At 41.6% G+C, this 19,805-nt stretch overlaps 1 protein-coding gene across 4 annotated transcripts in view; it reads right to left on the bottom strand.

The window, feature by feature from the left end:
- The window catches only part of KIAA1958 (KIAA1958 ortholog), a 156,954-nt gene that overhangs the window by 17,123 nt on the left and 120,026 nt on the right, over positions 1-19,805 (bottom strand). For 2 of the 4 annotated variants that reach the window (XM_058672525.1, XM_058672526.1), the window contains exon 3: positions 14,678-16,009. The exons of 1 other annotated variant lie outside the window; for it this stretch is intronic. In XM_058672525.1, coding sequence (XP_058528508.1) covers positions 14,964-16,009 — 1,046 coding nt within the window. In that variant the 3' untranslated portion in view covers positions 14,678-14,963. Of the gene's footprint in view, positions 1-14,677; positions 16,010-19,805 lie in introns of those variants that run through there. One more of the 4 variants, XM_058672528.1, reaches the window with a different exon arrangement.

Genomic DNA, 19,805 nt, shown 5'->3' on the forward strand with positions numbered 1-19,805 from the left:
CAATAAATTTGAAAATTTGGAGAAAGGAGACAAATACCTAGAAAAGCCACATCTCACCAAAACAGGAAATAAAATTTTTGAATAGTTTTATATCCCTTAAGGAAACTGAATCCACAAAAACCTCTGAGTTCAGATGGATTTTACCAGTAAATTATTCCAAAATTTAGAGAATGAATGTCAAACCTACAAAATTCTACAAGTGAATAGAAAAAGGGACAACATAACTATTCTATAAAAATCCAGAAACAAAAAACAAAGCAAGATTGCAGGCTAATTCAGCTCATTAACAGACAAGTCCCTTAACATTGTATGAGAAAATGTATTTTTATTTCACATTATAAACACCAACAGAAACAATTCCAAATGGGTCACGACCTACACGTGAATGGCAAGACGGCAGAGCTTCTAGAAATAAACAGAAGAGATAAGCTACATGGTCTTAGGATAACCACATTTAAAAAAAAAATCTATTTTAATTGGAAAGTCTTAACAGATTTATGGGAAAAAAAGAAACAAGAGAGACAGATCCTCCATCTGCTAGTTCTCTCCCCAGATGGCTGCAACGGCCAGAGCTGAGCTGGGTTACGTTCTGGCTGTTACACTTCCTATTCAGCTCCCCAACTGTGGCCTGGGAAAGCAGTCGAGGATGGTCCAAAGCCTTGGGAACCTGCACCCATGTGGGAGAAGCTCCTGGCTCCTGGCTTCGGATCAGCTCAGCTCTGGTCATTGTGGCCATTTGGGGAGTGAAACAGTGGATGGAAAATCTCTCTGTCTCTGCTCTCTGTACTTCTACCTTTCCAATAAAAATGAATAAATTTTCAAAAATTCAACATTTGCTTTAAGGATTATCTTTTGAGATGATACATCAACACTGAGTAATTTATGCACCTGAGGGTATTTCCAAAAGTTAGCAGAAATTGAGTTACAAATTTATTTGGGTACAATTGAAATACAAGCATGTTTCTTTTCCCAGAAAAAAGGTTTTTTTTAGAAAGATTCATTACCCAGATGTAAGCAAGTACCTAGCTTAGCTACACTGTATCTAGGCAGGTGTTAAACTGCTGGGAGAAAAGCAGCCAAAAGCTGGCAGGCATTGTGGGCCTGCTTAATGCCAATTCTGTGTTCACGGTTACTATACCAGGATGCCAGCATGGCTGCCTAATTTTTTTAAGGTACTGGGGGAAAGGGTGGAGCTCCTGCTGTGCCACCATGGGTGCATGCCAGCTACAGCCATCCTTCCACCATCACCACTGCCATGGGCACATGGAAGGGCTATGAATTGTTAGGGGCTGGGAGACTGGGGATAAATTGGTGTGAGGACTGTTGAGAGCTTCTTTGACATATATAAAATGATTCCTGGAGGCGTCCAAGGACCAGGTCACTACATCAGCAGGTAATCAAGGGAGCTGAGATGGGCTTGGAGATCAGAAGGGGTTATCTAGAGGGCTCCCTGGATCAGATCAAAACACCCAGCCATGTGCACAAGAGCCAGGGTTGGGGTGGAATGGGCCAGGCTATGTCACAGCACCTGTTAGAGCTGAGTTTGGGGGCCTGGCGTAGTAGCCTGGCAGCTAAAGTTCTTGCCTTGCATGCACCTGGATCCCATGTGGGCAGTGGTTCTAGTACCGGCAGCCCCACTTCCCATCCAGCTCTCTGCTTGTGGCCTGGGAAAGCAGTCGAGGATGGTCCAAAGCCTTGGGGCCCTGCACCCATGTGGGAGACCTGGAAGAAGCTCCTGGCTCCTGGCTTCGGATTGGTTCAGCTCTGGTCATTGTGGCCATTTGGGGAGTGAATCAACAGACAGAAAATTTTCCTCTCTGTCTCTCCTCCTTTTTCTATATCTGACTTTCCAACAAAAATAAATCTTAAAACAAAACAAAACAACAGAGCTGAGTTTGGGGCCAGGCATGGTAGGGGTTTTCTAGGGTTGCCCCAACTAGACGCAGCACCTGATTTTGGGTGTGGTGACTGGAGGCAGGTCACATCAGGCTGGACTGGCATGTGAGAGAACCGGCACTGGGATCAGGCCTTGCGGTCCTTGCTAGGTTACAGCACTGCAGGTGCACTCGAGCCAGGTCTGGGACAGGCTGAACTAGGCTAGGATGCAGCATCTGCTGGCACTTCTAAATATCAGGACTGGGTATGAGCCTCGTAGATCTTTGGGAATACTCCTGCTAGGGTGCAGCACCTGCCAGTTCACATGCCAGGGCTGGGGAAGGGACTGAGCAGACAGCTGCACCCACCTGGCATGGCCCCGACCCTTCACCAGCTAGCACAACATGAGAGCACGGTATAAAAATCTCTCAGATGAAGTTTCTTAGGGTCTCCCCACCTAGGTTGCTGTGTTTGATCCTCAACATCAGGGAAAATCACATAGACATGTGATCCTATCCTGGTACAAATGTTGTAGGATGGGGCCACCTTAGTTGCTGTCCCTCATGCAAGAATGGAAAGCACACCCAGATGAACAGAAAAGATGTACAGCCAGTTCACCCAAGCCAAGAGAAGACTCCGAGTACTTCATCAAAAGACGGAAAGGACAGGTTGAACAATATCCAGGCCAGGCTCTACAACAGGCATCTGGATCTGTGGGCACACTGACAGCTGAGGACAGCAAACAGGCCTTAGACACAACTTCAAACAGAGCCAACAACCTGTAAGAACAATCAAGACCACTCAGGTTACAGACACCCTTAGAACATTCTTCCCCACAATGCAGCCTCAAAGGACTGATTCTGTCCAGGTGCTATGCAGTGTGACAGCAAGGAGCCACACACCTTCTCATCTCCGTTCCCCCTCCTGTGAATACAGGAAGGAAAACGGAAACATTCATCCCACCCACCTTTCCCCACAACTCTCCCAATCCTAATAGAAATTCAAGGCCCACATGAATCTGTATTAAAAATTTTAAAAATAATTTATTCATTTATGTATGACAGAGCATCTTCCATCTTCCAGATTACTCCCCAGATGCCAGGGTCTGAGACCAGGAGCCAGAAACTACATTACAGTCTCTCATGTCTGTGCCACAGATTCAACTACAGTGATTAAATCATGCTGTCATTTTGATATTGACATCATTACTTAATTTATTGGATTTCTTTTACTTACTGAAGTTTTAGACTGTATCAACCCATATAAAAATTATATTCAATTATAGCCATCCCAGGTGCATTAGTGGGAAACTAGGTCAGAAGCAGAGCAGCCAGGACTCAGATACTTTGATATGCGATGTCGGCATTGCAAGAGATGTTGGCATTGTTGGAGGCTTAACGTGATGCACCACAATGTTAGTCCCACAGTGAACTTCTGGAAGACCCCTTGCATTATCCATTTTAATTGCATGAGGAAAATGATTAGAAATAAATTAAATTTTTTTTAAAAAGGATTTATTTATTTTTATTGGACAGTCATATATATAAAGGAGACAGAGAGAAGATCTTTCATCTGTTGATTCACTCCCCAAGCAATGGCTGGAGCTGAGCTGATCTGAAGCTAGGAGCCAGGAGCTTCCTCTAGGTCTCCCACATGGGTGCAGGGTCCCAGGGCTTTGGCCTGTCCTGTACTGCTTTCCCAGGCCACAGTTGGGGAGCTGGATGGGAAGCAGGGCTGCTGGGACATGAACATTACCCAACCTGAATTATATATAATATTCTTCCTCTTTTAGGCAAATAATGTCATGGATGTTTTTATATTCACTTCTTATTTACTTGAAAGACAGAGATATAGAAAGAGGAGAAGAGAAAGCCAAAAATCTTCCACCCACAGGTTCACTCCCCAAATTGCCACAATGGCTAAGGCTGGGCCAGGTTGTAGTCAAGAGCCTGGAGCTTCTCCCACATGTATGCAGGGACCTAAGTACTTGGTCCATCTTCTGTGCTTTCCTAGGCGCATTAGCAGAGAGCTGGATGAAAATTAGAATATCAGGGGCCTGGCATGGTGGCCTAGCAGCTAGAGTCCTCGCCTTGGGCGCACCAGGATCCTATATGGGCACTAGTACCGGTCCTGGAGGCCCCACCTCCCATCCAGCTCCCTGTCTGTGGCTTGGGAAAGCAGCTGAGGATGGCCCAAGGCCTTGGGACCCTGAGCCCATGTGGGAGATCTGGGGGAGCTATTGGCTCCTGGCTTTGGATCAGCGCGGATCTGGCTGTTGTGGTCACTTGGGGAGTGAATCATTGAATGGAAGATTATACCTTCTGTCTCTCCTCTCTGTATATCTGACTTTGCAATGAAAATAAATAAATCTAAAAAAAAAAATAAGTGGAGTGGTCAGGACTTGAACCAACCCACTATAAAGGATGCGAGCATTGTAGGTAAAAGCTCAACCTGCTATATCATAATGCCAATCCTGTATATTTGTCATATTTGATTGTATTATTTGCATACACATTGGAGATGTGTTCCCTGCCTACTAACATACAATACCAAAACAAAAATACAACTGTTTATAATTTTAATATGTTTTAAAATATTGCCATTCTATTTGAAATATTCAGCTATGAGCAGAGTCAATGGATTATTTCAGACACGAAAAAAAAGCTTCAACATTTCTGTAAAATAATTGTCTATGAATGAGAGTATCATACTTTCAGGTGCTTATTACGGTTTTCCTTATTGAGTAAGTAGTGACACAACAAAGATGTCTGAAATTGACCAACTTAGTCATAATTATTCTGAGTACCTGTTATAATCTGTTCAGAGAAAACTCTCAAATGTGATAAATGTCATGAAAGACACAGGAGAATTTAAAAAGATTTTCCTAAAAATAAACAAGTGTATAACTTGACATCGATTTAGCTTAGTGTAACTTTGTATTTATTTAAGAAGCACCTGGCAAGCATACAAAGACAGGTCAGATAGTGAGTTCCTTGGTTGCAATGGGACTTTCTGCTCTACTAAGAGAATTGTCAAGGTAACCTGACAATTGGATAGAAGCTTTCCTATAGGCTTCAGCTGCCCTCTGAGCTGCGTCCTTGCAGTCAGGGATACCAGCGTTCCCTCCCCAGCCTTTCTGCTCTTCAGTGGTCAAACATACACCGGAAGGGAAACAAAAGTTTTTCCAAACTGGAGCACGTTTTTAAAATTGTTGGACCTACAAAACTCAGCCAGTGCTGCAGAAAACATTAAACAAGGATCAGCCATCATACTCAAGTATAAAATACTGTGACCAAAGCATGCTCTCATTAGAGACACCAACAACACTCACTGCTTATTTTACTGGATTGCTTTTATTTCCATACGTTTTAGTCTGTACCAACACATATTGAAGACAACAGAAAATTACGCTACACTAGAGGCTAACATTATACAAACAATGGAATAGACTACCGAGACATAAACTAGAACTTTATTTAAAGCACAAGTACACACATATGAAGGAAAAAATGGTTCATAAAGATGAAAACAGCTTAGTGTAAAAGATCAGTGAGCAGCCAAATCAAACTGAAACCAACATCACATATTACCAACATCACTTGGCAGAGGACTAACCAACCAAAGGCTCAGAGGTCCACATTTGAATATATTAACAGAAATTTCCTTCCATTTAAATTCTTCTATTTCTTTCACAAATTACAGCAGCTTAAAAAAAAGTCAGGGCCCGGCAGCGTGGCCTAGCGGCTAAAGTCCTCGCCTTGAAAGCCCCGGGATCCCATATGGGCGCCAGTTCTAATCCCGGCAGCTCCACTTCCCATCCAGCTCCCGGCTTGTGGCCTGGGAAAGCAGTCGAGGACGGCCCAATGCATTGGGACCCTGCACGCCATGTGGGAGACCTGGAAGAGGTTCCTGGTTCCCGGCATCGGATTGGCGCGCATTGGCCCGTTGCGGCTCACTTGGGGAGTGAAACATCGGACGGAAGATCTTCCTCTCTGTCTCTCCTCCTCTCTGTATATCCGGCTTTCCAATAATAATAAAAATCTTTAAAAAAAAAAGTCTAAAAAAACACAATTTGAGTGAAAAAGGCAGGCCTTTTTTCCACATAAATAAGTTAAAAGCCAAGAGTCCACAAATGATCAACAAAAATGACAATTGTATCCATTAAAGAAACTCAGCTTCAAAGAATTGTACAGTAACAATTTCTCTTCATAAAATTTTTTCTAAGTATTAACTGTAGATATATTTCTAAACAGATGCCTAGTCTTGTAGTGGCTAAATGTGTAAATTTATCTTTTTATACCCAATTAACTTCTAAGTGATTAGGATAAAAGGAACTTTGAAAATATTCTTCGTAAGAAAAGATGGAAGACCTTACTGGGATTGAATACACCTTTCACTCTACGAAACCATTGAAGTTCTTTCTTTTAGCAGGTTCATGAGTCATACAGCCATGGTGATTCTATTGAACTGAAAATGCTCCCATTCATTCTCTTACCAGTTTGTAGGCCTCTGGAGTTACAGTTAACACTTTCATATAACACTCCATTGATTAGAAACCTACTAAGCACATCTGTATGCAGTTACATGTACAGACATCTGTACTGGATTAAGAAAAACATCCTTGGCATGAAGGCCTCAGAACGAAGTTCAGAGAAGTTCCCAAAAGAGCAGCATTTAAGAAAACGTTCCTGTTGTTACTAGAAATTGATAGTCATCAGGATGCATGCCTTGGTCTTTGGTATAAGAGGAATCATGTGTATAAAGGCTCCATGTGAAAACTCCCAATGTAGAACTGGAGGGCAATGGACAAAAGCCGAATTTCTTCAGACCATGCACAATTGAATTCCTTTTTATTGCTTTATCATCTTATTGAGGAGCGAATGGCTAAAGCATATTTTGTAGAAAAGGCTCCCAGTTAAAATCTGCCTTTCTTTTTCTTTAAAGCAAAGAAATGGCAGAGGCCTGAATGAATTCGGTTTAATGTTCTCAGAATTAATCGGTAATTTCCGCAGCAATGTGTTCAAAGACAGCACTGGCTGTCACTATGTGTCTGATGGTCACACAAAGAGCTTCTATATAATTCAGCAGATGATCCCTTTATTAAAAGGATTTTGTAATTATAGACCCATTGAACTGGCAGAAGAGACTGTGATATATGAAGTGAGGAGGCTTGGCATGTTGCTGTGAGGAAGGCAAACCACTTCTTCACATTTTTATGGCAATTTGCCCTTCAAGAGTGTACATAAAAGTATAATGTTTAATAAAGTCCCTGATGATGTTTAATAAAGTAGGGTAGTTAATCCACTTAAACATGTTCTTTCTGCTTTCAGAATTTGTTTGGAATTGCTGAGGCAAGTTGGGAGACATAAACAGCAGATACCTGATGGTGGGCATGACAGAACCCAACAGTCAAATGGCATCTGCCTGGGTTCATTAAGTCCCAGCAAATGCTAAGAAGGAAAGCAGCTGACCTTTGGGATGCTTCAATGATCCTTTTTCAATAATATGAAATTACTAAATATTCTTATTCAATGCAAATCAAACAATGGGCCATGAATAACCAACAAAAACACTGCACGCATCACAGTCCTCTGACGTTTCCTGGTTCAGCCTAAAACATCCAGATCAAGAGAAGTTGTGCTGCTCCACTGTCACTCCACTGGGGCTCTGCCAAGTACTCAAGTATCAGGAGAAAACTTTTTCTTTAAATTCTCGAGGAGGGAGCACTGGAGAAGTTCAGAATTCTTTGTCTATTTTCAGATACTGTGCTGATACAGCAGAGTTGGGAAGTGCAGAAGAAAACCTGACCCAGCCTAGAATGACATATAGCAAGATAGTCAAGTTCGGCACCATTTGACAACTACAGTACTTCTTTCTGTAGAGGCCGTTAAGTGCTGGCTCAACATCCTAAACGAAGAAGTACATACTCTCTCAAGTCACACACACACAAATGTTGACTGGCACAGACTTTCAGCTTAACTCCAACAAGTGAAAGCAGCAATGGTTAACAATTCCACAGAAACACCACAAGCACACATACAAAAGAGCACCTTGAACAACATGCAAAATCTCAACGACGACATCTCTGGAGATGACACAATGCATAGAAATTGCAATGGTTTTTTGGCAAAATTTTCTTTTGTAACAAATACTTTATAAAACAGAAGTTCTTTTGTTATAAATGCTATTTAAAAAGTTGTAATATCATGGATATAGATATAAAAGTTCAGTTGTTCTGAGTAGATTAATATTAAACATGATCTGCTAGTTCATCCAGTATAAATAAGTATAAATTAATTTTTAGTGGAAGTATACTAAGGTTTGATTCATAAAATGTAAGAATTACAGAAAATAAACTGGCATAAAAAAATCATTAAAATACAGTATGCACAATTACCATTAGGAGTCTATATTGCTGATAACTTCTTAATTCTACTTATACAAATAAATTATACCCAATACCCAAGCATTTTCATAGCTAATACTGAAATGAATGCACAATGGTAAAAATGCTAGCTCCAGTGTAATATCAGGACAAATATTAGAAATCTAGCAAAAGTCAACACATCATAAAACCACCACAATTACATAGTACCTTTTTCAATGTCCTAGAACTTGATCTTTTTTCAATATGATTTGGTAAATATCATTTGCGAAATAAAAATTTATGAATTTGCTTGAATTACTTTTCAGAAGAGGAAAGGTAATAGGAGAAATATAAATGTGTTCTATTTCTATATCCTCCTGATGTAAGCCTTTTTCATTACTTCCCATTCTTCCTAAACAAATGCCCTTCAGAAATACCAAATATCAAATAGAAATTTGATCTTCCTGAGACTACATCCCAAATCTTCAAACAGTATTTTTAGTCCATGAACTGCATTCAAAACCCAATAAAACAGATATTAAGTAGTTGGATATCCAAGTGAATATCAAATTTAACAAAATGTTACCTTTCAGTCAATAATCTGTAACTACAACTAATATAGTTAAAAGATTATAAGGTTTCCTCTCCATAATCATAAAGTAAAGGAAAACAATTACATTTAGAGATTATCCTATTGAGCTTCAAAAGAAGTTACTAGAAGTCAAGATACAACCCCCTACACAACTAAAAGTGAACTTCACACTCCAATCTCTTATTTGGAAACTGCAGTGTTGTCACGTGCTGCCTAATAAGAACTTAAGAGCTAAAAGACAATTAAAACTTGGAAAACAAGAAGACACTCTTTTCTTAGTGAAAAAGCTGTTCCTCTTTAAGCATATCTACCAATAGGAAGTCACGTGCCTTGGTTGCAGCTGTGGCTCCCATCTAAACAAGGCGCAAGCACCAAGCAATCCCCTGCCTTCTCTGGGTCTGTTTCCTGGTCTGCCTGGAGAGGGATGTTTCCACTCTCACTTTGCAACCAGAGCCCTCCCACCCCAGGAGGATGGTGCTTCCAAGCAGGAAGATGTTTGCTCTAGGGTGTTTTCTGTGCTGTTTCCATCTTCTGACCCCACCCCCTGCACGAGGACCTGATGACCTCTGTTCTTCACTGCACTAACACCCGCTGGACCAGATCATCTCTAGGTGCCTCTTGAGGCCTACACTATGATTATAATTCAACAGACAGCTGTTTTACATTAATACTCTGCCCTGATTCATATTCTGATCAAATTAGGTCTCTAGCCTAATTACTACTCTGTCTGATTCTAATTCTACAGTTATGGTTTACATAAAAATGCAATTGAAATGTATTAAAAATTATCTTTAAAAAAAAATGCAATCTTCAGTACTAAGTCAGGTCCTGTGCTTGGTTTCAGCAGGCTCAGGTGAACAATTCATATGGTTGAAACACGAGAGATTCTGTTTCCCTTTTATTTGAGAAAAGTGAAGGCAGAGCTGTTGGCTGTTTTCCACTAACATTCCCTCCTCCCTGCTGACTTATCCCAAGGAATACACCAATCACTAGGAGGATGACACATGTAATGTATTTCCTTATCCCAGTTCTATTCAATGGCAGTGATCTCTAAAATTACCTGACCTTCCTCACTCTTTCTCATATTATCTCAGTCAGACACAAGTATTGAAGAAACATGCTGAATAGTATGCATTAAGGGAAAAACACAACAATTGCGCATGTCCTCACCAACATCTATCTGCAGCATATATTATGATATGTACAGACACATCTTTCACAAAGGATTGTTAAGAAAATTTTATTAGACTAATTCTTTTTAACGTTTAAGTGAATATTTTTAAGGAAAAAAATCCTACTACAATAAATTCGTGTCCACTCCTCTCAAAATCCTTACTCTTGGAAATTTATTTCCTCTATTTCATAAGAGATTTTATTTATAGATGCTTAGTGTTAGAAATTTATTTTGGCTACAGCAGTAAGATAAAAAATACCCAAGTCAGGTTAATTAAAATCAGGAATTTTTTCCTCATACAAAACTGTGGGAATAGTCAAACTAGGGGAAAAAAATGAACCAAAAAAAAAAAAAAAAACCCCAAAACCCAAAAACCCAACCCCTGAACAGTTTCACAGGCTATTTAGAACAGAAAGGGGCAGTGCTTAACAGGATCCAGATCTGCAAGCAGTCTCAGATACTGAAGCTGAAGGTTTTACTATTTTATCTTTGTGAAGCATGTTTATATTTAATGGTAACTATTATCTTATTATTTAGAAATTTTTATTTTCATTTACTTGAAAGGCAGATGCACACACAGAGAAAGACAGAGAGATTAAGAATTTTCCATCTGCTGGTGAAGTCCCCAAATGCCATGTGAACTGGCTGGGGCTAGGCCAGGAAACCAGAAGCTGGCAGCTCATTCCCCAGCATGTAGCAGAAACCCAGCTACCTGCACATTATCCGCCTCTCAGGGTGTGCAGCGAGCTGGAATCAGAAGTGGAGGTGGGACTCAAACCCAGACACAGTGCCATGGGATGCAGGTGTCCCGTACTGCTGTCTTAACTGCTGTTCCGACTGTCCACCCCACTGGTGTTCCTCTGTTAAGGGTGACATGCGTAACACATTTGTCTTTGCTGGATTTCACTGTTCACCAGAGAGACACTATGCATGTAACAGAGCTACTGTGAGAATTGAGTGAGAAAACTTAGAGAAGCATTTAGTCCAACAGCACATTGTAGGAAGGTAATCAATGAGTCATTGCCGACAGATGCATGCTTTTATGCAGACGCACAGCTATGTGAACATGGTGGATAAATGCTTCAAGAACAAACACTATTTTATGGATCTTTGTATCCCTCCCAGTGTCTAGACCTTAGCTGCTCAATAAATATTTGATATTTGCTATGGGACTATAAATTTTCATCACAATGAAGTCACTGATTTCATGCCATTTGGGACATAGAAACATTAATGCTATGAGAGATTCAGCTAACTATGATCTCACTGAAAAAACCAGAGACCTAACCTACACTAGAAAGTTTTCAGACTATTCTTTTGTAGATTAGGCAGCGATTTACCACAGGGAAAATTTAACCTTGAGAAAAGCAATTACCAAACCAATGGTTTAAGAGTCACATTCAGACCGTCCCTTATGACCAAGGTAACAATTAGAATTACAAAAGGCCGTAGATAAATCTCTCAAATTTCTCCAACATCTTTGAATATCCAAGTTTTAAAAACATTCCTGGTGTCTGTGGTGTTAACAGATACACATATGAAATTGGAGGAATGAGTAGATTATGCAGTTAGGGGAAGGCTCTGGACGTGGTGGCTAAGAAGTCCCATTCGGGAGTGCCTATATTAAATACCCAGTTCCAGTTCCTAACACTTGCTTCCTCCTCTAGTGGATCCTGGGGATGAGCAAGGATGGCTCAAGAAACCAGAGCCCTAGCACTCACACGTAGGAAACCTGGATTGAGTTTCTAGCTCACAGCTTCAGCCACAGTTGGGGCTCATTTACAGGTATCTGGGGAATGATTTGGCAGATGAAAGCTCTGGATCACTCTGCCTCTCCAAATGCAGTTATGTCATCCAAATGCTGACACATGAGTTTACTGGCTTTGTTGCAGACAGTGCAATCTTTGCAGAGTCCTGTGAGGGCCACTGTAGAATTTATGTGGCATCACCTTGATCTAACAGTGTCAACACTGTCAATGGTTCTACCTGTTTCTGCATGACCATGTGACTTCCTTGTGAGCCATGTGACTGCCATGTGAAAGGCAGTACATTCTGTGTGGGGTACACCTGCTGGACTGCAGAATTTCCTGCACACACACACACACACACACACACACACACACAAATTGTGCCACCCACCTCTGCCACATGACTGTTTTGGTTGAAATTCTAAACAGTAAAAATAGCATCTGGCTGTGACAAGCCCTCTGTATTGTCCAGATAAAAACAAAAAATGTAGAGGTAGAGAGCAAGTTCTCACAATCTCAGTTAACACAAGGAGATACTGTGATTTGCCTATGTTTCTGCAACCTAGTCTTTAGAAAAAATACTCTGAGTCTCAGTGTTACAATGTTCCTGGTTACTTGGCTTGAGTTAGCAAAGTAAAAAATAATAATCATTCACATCTCAATGTAACTGTGTTTGTCTAAAGTGAAAATGTAGTACAGTTAAGCAGGAGAGATATTCAATTCATTGCCTACATAAACACAACACAAACTGTAAGACTGCAGTTCTGCTGTCTAAGTTGCACCCACTGTCCTTGCAGCTCAAGGCAAACTCACTTTATCAGACACCTAAAGAGCTTAGAAATGATGCCAATTAAAAACCAAAATGCATAATCACATTTCAAGTATCTTACAGAAATTCTTCTAACAGGAGAAGTAACCCACACAAAACCCAGATTATTTTGTTCAAAACACTTTCTTTCAAGTAGGCTGTCTTGTGTACTTAGGGACCAGTTACAGAGTAAGGAGAAGAGGATGGTTTTGTGAAGAGAACTGGGAGAAAGGCTCAATGGTTTAAAATGAATGGCGCAGGGGGACGGAAGGGGACAAAGGACACGGCGTGCTACCACAAATGGCAGCTCCACACTCCTTTCAGCTGGGTCCCCACCTCTGGCTCCAGCCACTGGAAACTAATCAGGAGTTGGTACCGGAAAGAGTAAATGCAAAGGCCTCTGGAGGGAGAGAAGAGATGACCAATTCCTTAGCTATCATCTAACCGACCTATCTTCACGTCATCATAAAATGTTGATAACTCCCTATTCAAAGTTGTTAGGAGGAACGATGAAGACAATGTCTATAGAAATAAATGTGTATGTATTAAAACACATCTGATGAAATCCTTGTCAGAATGCTCACAGTAGTTATCTCTGGCTGGCACAGTTAAATACACTGTATTTTCTGCTTTTTAAAAAAATTAATAACTGTATGTGATGCATGAATGTAATGCATGCAGCTCACTCAGCACAGTGCTGGCTCAAAAACGGCAGCTGCCCTCATTAATATCATTAACAGAATATGGCAAGCTACCCTCTGCTCTTTCTTACGATTTCTGGATGCATAAATGAATACTCCTCTATGGAGGAAAAGTCATGAAAAAATTAATTTGATCCTACCACCCAAAGTCCACAGTAGCCTTCCCACTCCTGGGTCAAAAGAAAGGCCAAGGTTTAGGGGAACAGGCATTTATGTGCTTAGTGTTGAAAAGAGCTGCCCAGCCAAAGGCAAGTTCAGCTGTCACCAGTCAGGCCAATCAGAATGAAATTCATCCTGACTATATAATATCTTCCCAACTAATGCGAATTATGAGATGGCTTTGAAAAGCAAATGCCTCCAAACAGAATGCCCAGATTCGATAAGTCTAGTAAGACTGGGAGTTTATACTGTGAGCCATTAGACAGGAAAGAAACCTAGGTCAGCTCTTGTGATTCTAGTGTGCAAATGTATCTTATTTTTAAAGTAGCTTAACTAACAATCTACCACAGGTTTCAAGATTTGCAAACATAGATCTTGGGAATAACATCACAAATGTTTAACTAAAATTATTACAACTGCAGGATAACGCAGAGAAACACATTTGTATTCTGTAGAAGAAACTTACACATTTTCAATAAAGCTTGAATTCTGCTAAAGGTGGTAATAAAATACTATTATCTAAAATGAGTACCAATATTCCCTTGGTCACAACCAGAGTCCAGCAATCCCCAGGGAGGAGAGACTGAAGGTAATTATTATTTAAGTAAGTAATCTAGAGGGTTTGTGTTTTGAGCAGGATGAATTTTTTGTTGTTTTGATTAAAGCGTCATGATGCTTTCCCATTCTCTGTTTTCTGTTTATGTTTGATATGCATGCTGATGTTTGGGAACGGTTTCAAAGCTTTAGTAGTTTTAAATTTCTGGTTATCTGATAATCAAACTTCATCTGCACTCAGTTCTTAGGGACACAAAACATTCTCCTAAGGTTCCAGCATAATAAACAGGACCTACCTAACAGGTTTTTCTTGCCACTATATTAGACTTTGCATATTATTTGAAAATTATATATCTTCCAGAAAGAATGGCCCCTTCATTCCTTCTCTTTCTCTTCCCCTCCTCTCACTCCCAAACAAAAGATGTCAGAGAAACACCTAGATTCTTACACACTGCCAAAACTAAGGGACAGGACCTACAATTCTAACTATGTTTCAGAAAGACTATGTTGATAATCTGATGTCAAACTGACTTTCATGTTTGGGATCTGACTGAATACAGTTCTACATAAGTGACAAAGTTAAAAAAAAAAAAAGCCATTTATCAAAAAGACTCAAAACATGAGACATGGGATGAGAAGAAAAGCAGAAGTTGAGAACATAAGAGTCCGGGGTGACTCAGTCTCCCTTCCGATAGCTATTAAACGGAATCCCCCCTCCACTGTGTGCTGCCTGAGGACCACTGTGGTTCTGTAGTCCCTCGTCACGGTTGCCCATAAGTACGGTGGTGTGTCTGAAGTCTAGAAATACCATGTCAGTAATAGTAAACTATCTCCATTGCCTTATCTGTAAAAAGAAAAATATATTAGATAGTTATATCTATATAAAGTGAATGAACACTGAGCGCAGAGGAAAGGGAAGGAGAAGCGGTGTACAGTCACAGTTCCTCTGGACAAAGTCACCAAAGTCCTGCTCCAGCCACCCGATCAGGCTGTGTCTGAGGAGGAGTCATAGGAGGCCGAGAGGACGAAGTTGCCGCTGTTGGAGCGCCCAGCCACCGACTGGGCAGCCTGCTGGCTCAGGTTGTTACAGATGAGCACCAGCTGGTTGCTCTGGGCCTCGGACAGTGTGCTGCAGCTCTGATACACGCTGAAGTTGGTCTTACGGCCAGGGATGTTGCCCTTCTCACACATGGTCTTCACCATCTTGGCCAGCTTATTCTTGCCGAGGGCCTGGCAGTTGTACCAGTGTAGAGCCGCCAAATTCACAACCGGCTTGATGGACAGGTAGAAAGGGGCATCCTCATACCGCATGGCAGGGGGCCGCCGCTGAGCGTACTCCTTATAGTCCTGCACCGGGCACGTCTGCGGGGCGTGCTGTGTGGCGTACACTCGGGAGTCCGTGCCCCCTCTTTTGGTTTTGGCGTTCAGGTCTCCGGCGTCCTGACCCATCCACTCCAGGTACTCCAGCCCGGTTTCTGTCACCCGGAGGCGAATATCGCCCCACTTCAAGGTGGATCCATGGAAGCCCGTGCAGTGGCCAAAAGCCTTGGTGTTGTTGAGCCAGACGAGGTTGAGCAGGCCCTCTGGATTGTACCGGCTGAGCAGTCCCCGCTTACGCAGGATGAGCTCGTCGGCAAAGGTGAGCTTCATGGACTTATGTGGCTTATTCCCTTTCCCTTTGCAGCGGAGTTCGATCTGCTTTTGCTTCAGTGCCTCCTGGGACCGCTTGAATTCCTTGTCCCTGGTGATGCTGTAGCCATATCTGTGCTCTTTCAGGTACCGCTCAAGCCCACACTGGTAATTGGCCAAGCTGTTGGGTTCGTACTCAGACCCATCCTTCTGCCTGGCGTCCACAAAGAAAGAGGCAAGATAGGCATCCAGCTCCTTGCAAGGGATGACATAGATCTCTCTGGTCTCCGAAGGATACTTGGAGATGAGGAACTCGCGGAAATTGCGGAGCGCGGTCTGCGTGCTCCGGATGGTTTTCTCGTTCTGCTCCCTGCTGAGCTCCGCTGCTCTTTCATCCTGGTCTGCAACAAATTGGGGAGGGGAGGATAGAGAGGGTGTTGATGAGTTTACACAATGCACTTGCTACTCTGAAATAAAGTTTCCTTTTATTACGAAAAGGGAAAGGAGGAAATCCGTTCTTAGAAAGGTCACTGAGAAATGGTATTTGCATGCCTGCCCTGTTGTATTAGCCCACTTGGGTTTCACAAACGATGCACTAGAAAAGGCTGTGGCCCATTACAATCAAAATGAGCTTCTTCTGGGATTGGCAGTTTTGGCGTGTGAGGTTTGTGGAAGGGGCGAGATTGGAGATGGCTTTCTTTGTAGGAAAAGGGTAGACTTCATTTGTGAAGCCAGAGGTCATACTGGTTCCACCTTACCAAACTGAACGAGAATAACTGTATCAGTTCCAGTTGCCTTAATACATCACAAGTAATTGGCGCTTGAAAATAATAATAATAGTAATAAAAAGACCTCCTGCAGCAACTTACTGCTCTTCTGCAGTGGCTCAGGGCAACCTCCCCTACAAGCGATCTGCACCTAAGGGTGGGGCAGTCTGTGGTCACTTTGGTACTTTGCAGGGTAACAAGGATACGGCTGCACTACTACAAAGACAGGACAACAAATCACAGAATAAGATTTTATGGCCAGAGGCAAGAAAGAGGGTACGTCTCCTGCATACATGGCTTTATTTTATTGATTTACTGTTGAAACTCTGCCACCAAGGATGTGGGAAGTGCCCTGTTCTCCATGGTTTATCCGTGGATTAAGAAAGGCTGTTCCAGAGTACAGTTCATTATACTGTGCTTCAGAATCACCCAGGAAGCTCCATCACAATGCAGGTTACCAGGTGGCAGCCTGGGGTTCTGCATTCCAGCTGCACCTCCACGATCGTGATGAGGTTAGGCAACACACGCTTGGAGAAACAAGGCTGAAGTGTCTGTATCCTGCTCTATTTTACCCAACTTTCTAAACAAGGGTTAAGTTCAGTAACAATATTTAAAGGTTTTGATTTCAGTAATGTGCAATTTAAATGCAGGATCTTAACATTAGTTGCAAACACATAATGTCAAAAGTCACTGCTATGATAACAGGGATGGTCGGGGTGAAATTAAAAAAGGGCGAAAACCCTGTTAAGAGGAAAGTACACAATGGAAACAATCAGGCTATCCTACTGAGTGCTGGGCTTATTTGAAAACAATACAAACATGTCCGTTTCTTATTCTAAAGGATATGATGAAAGCTTTTATTTATCCAGATTATCTAGAAAAACATTAATCTAGAAGGCTTCTCAGTGGAAGTTTCTGCATCATCTAATAAAATTGCTAATAAACAGTTGTACTCACAAAACATACTTTTTTGCATTTTGTAATATTGTTATTTTAAAATAACAAGTGTAAGGTATAACTGCCAGAATCCACATTAACTTTAAAAAATGAAATTAACTGAAAGTCACTAACTAGCTATTTACTTTGATAGGCACATCTTTGAGAGATCAGATTTCTGCAACAAACATACAAAAATATATTTATGCTTCAGCAAGTTTAGCTTTTGGTTGTTCCAGCTGAAACTACCTGTCAACAATAAAAATGTGTATCTTTCCATCAAAATGCAGAAGCCAAAGATTGAATGTAACTTTCTACCAGTTGGTCTCTGCATGGGAAGCAAAAGGGGCCAGCACATGTTTGTTTTGGCTACTTGTTCAAGTGCCTATCACAGTGGTCTTCAAAGACTTCCTAAGGAATAGATGCAGACAAGCTGGGCAAGGCAGGTGAGGGGGGTGTTGGACGAACTTCCAGTGGCTCAACTTGCAGGTGGGACCTTTTCTACAAGTTGGTGTCTGACACAGAGTTCATACACATAATACCATCCCAAATCTGCCATGGTACATGCTCTGGGGCAGAAAAGACATGAACCAAACAAAAAATTATCAGTCAATGATTAAACCCATAGCATTTCTGTCTGTCCCTAGCTCATACAGCATCTAAAGTAGGTGAAATATGCCAATGGAAAAAGGGGTGGGAATGGGGTGGGCGGCATTGTGGTGTAGCACGTTAAGACACTGTTTTTGGACTTGAGCATCACATATGGACACTGATTTGAGTCCTGGCTGCTTCACTTCCCATCTAGCTCCTTGCTTGTAAAAGCAGTGGAAGATGGTCCAAGTTCCTGCGCTCCTGTCATCCATTTAGGAGACTCAGAAGCAGATTCAGCCTAGCTCAGCCCCAGCTCTTGTGGCTATCAGAGGAGTGAACCGCAGACAGAAGATTGTGTGTGTGTGTATGTGTGTGTGTGTGTGTGTCTCCACCTTTGTAACTCTGGCTTTCAAATGAATCTTTTTCTGGATTATAAAAGAAACAGCCTTTGGGACCTGAATTGAGTGTTCTGAATTCAGGGCATCTGAAGGCGTTATAGATGAAGGAAGTTGATTCTTGTAATTAGACCAAGATATTCTATGGAATTAGCAAAGTGTTCAAGATAAACTGGAGGCTTCAAATTTTATTAATATCTTTCAAACTGTGTGCTCTTAACATTCACAAGGTGCTTAACAATTGTTACCAAATTACATCATGAAATACTCAAGCTATAATCACCCCACTTTTATCTCATTTTTTTTTTATTGGAAAGGCAGATTCACAGAGAGAAGGAGAGACAGAGAGAAACATCTTCCATCCCCTGGTTCACTCCCCAAGTGGCCGCAATGGCTGGAGCTAAGCCATTCTGAAGCCAGGAGCTTCTTCCAGGTCTTCCACGTGGGTGCAGGGTCCCAAGGCTTTTGGCCATCCTCTACTGCTTTCCCAGGCCACAAACAGGAAGCTGGATGAGGGGTAGAGTGGCTGGGACATGAATTGGCACCCATAAGGGATCCCAGTGGATGCAAAGCAAGGGTTTAGCCACTAGGGTATTGTGCTGGGTCTAATCATCCCATGTTGTTAAAAAAATATTTTCTACCTCATTTTTAAATAAAAATAATTGAATCTATGGATGAAAAATATGTTACCAATTTAAAAAAGTAAGTTAGTGGTACATAGCTACATTTTCCCCAGGAGTTTTTTCAAGGGATATATACGTTAAAAAAAAAAAAAAGTTCAACCCTGTTGGACTTCATTAAGCTGCTGTGGTCCTCCTGAAGTGAACCTGGTAGAGATGGCTTCCATAGCCACAGAAGGGCCCCGAGAGCTGCCCTGGATGTCCTAACTTGGGACAGTTCCCTGGGGAAGCAGCCAGCTCTCCTATTTCTGCATCTCCTCCACATTTTGTTACCCACTCACACCCCTCCAACCCATCCTCCATCCACCCTTGCTTCCAAGTTAGTTTCTCCTTTCCACTTGGCTGTGACCTTGGTGACCAAACAGTGATTTCATCTGCAGGAAGACAAAAAATATCACTGTCACATCCTTTCCTCACAGCTTGGAATGCACCACCAGAGGAAATCAGATTGGCAAAGACACCCTCATTCATTTTATGAGAATAAGGCAGAAGGAAACAGTCACATTTTCCAGCTAACATCAAAATCAAGACCAGAGATTGCTAATCAGAACTATTACATTACCTTGGATTTATCTGTTTTTTAGAAATTGTTTAGATTCATTCCTGTTAAAAAAAATTTTATTAGACACAACTACATACACTAGGCTAGGCATTGAGTGCATGTGATTGCTACAAACTGAAAACAACAGTCAATCTAGTTCTCAGATCAAGAAAAAGACCAGCACCCCAGAGGCATTTCTCATGTCCCCACCAAGAGAGCTCTTCCTCTGATTTATTTGGCCTACAACGTAAAACACGTGGGTGGAAGTAGAGATGGTGAACTGGTCT

Source organism: Ochotona princeps, chromosome 14 (assembly GCF_030435755.1).
Source record: "Ochotona princeps isolate mOchPri1 chromosome 14, mOchPri1.hap1, whole genome shotgun sequence".
In the NCBI taxonomy this organism is placed as follows: Eukaryota; Metazoa; Chordata; class Mammalia; order Lagomorpha; family Ochotonidae; genus Ochotona; species Ochotona princeps.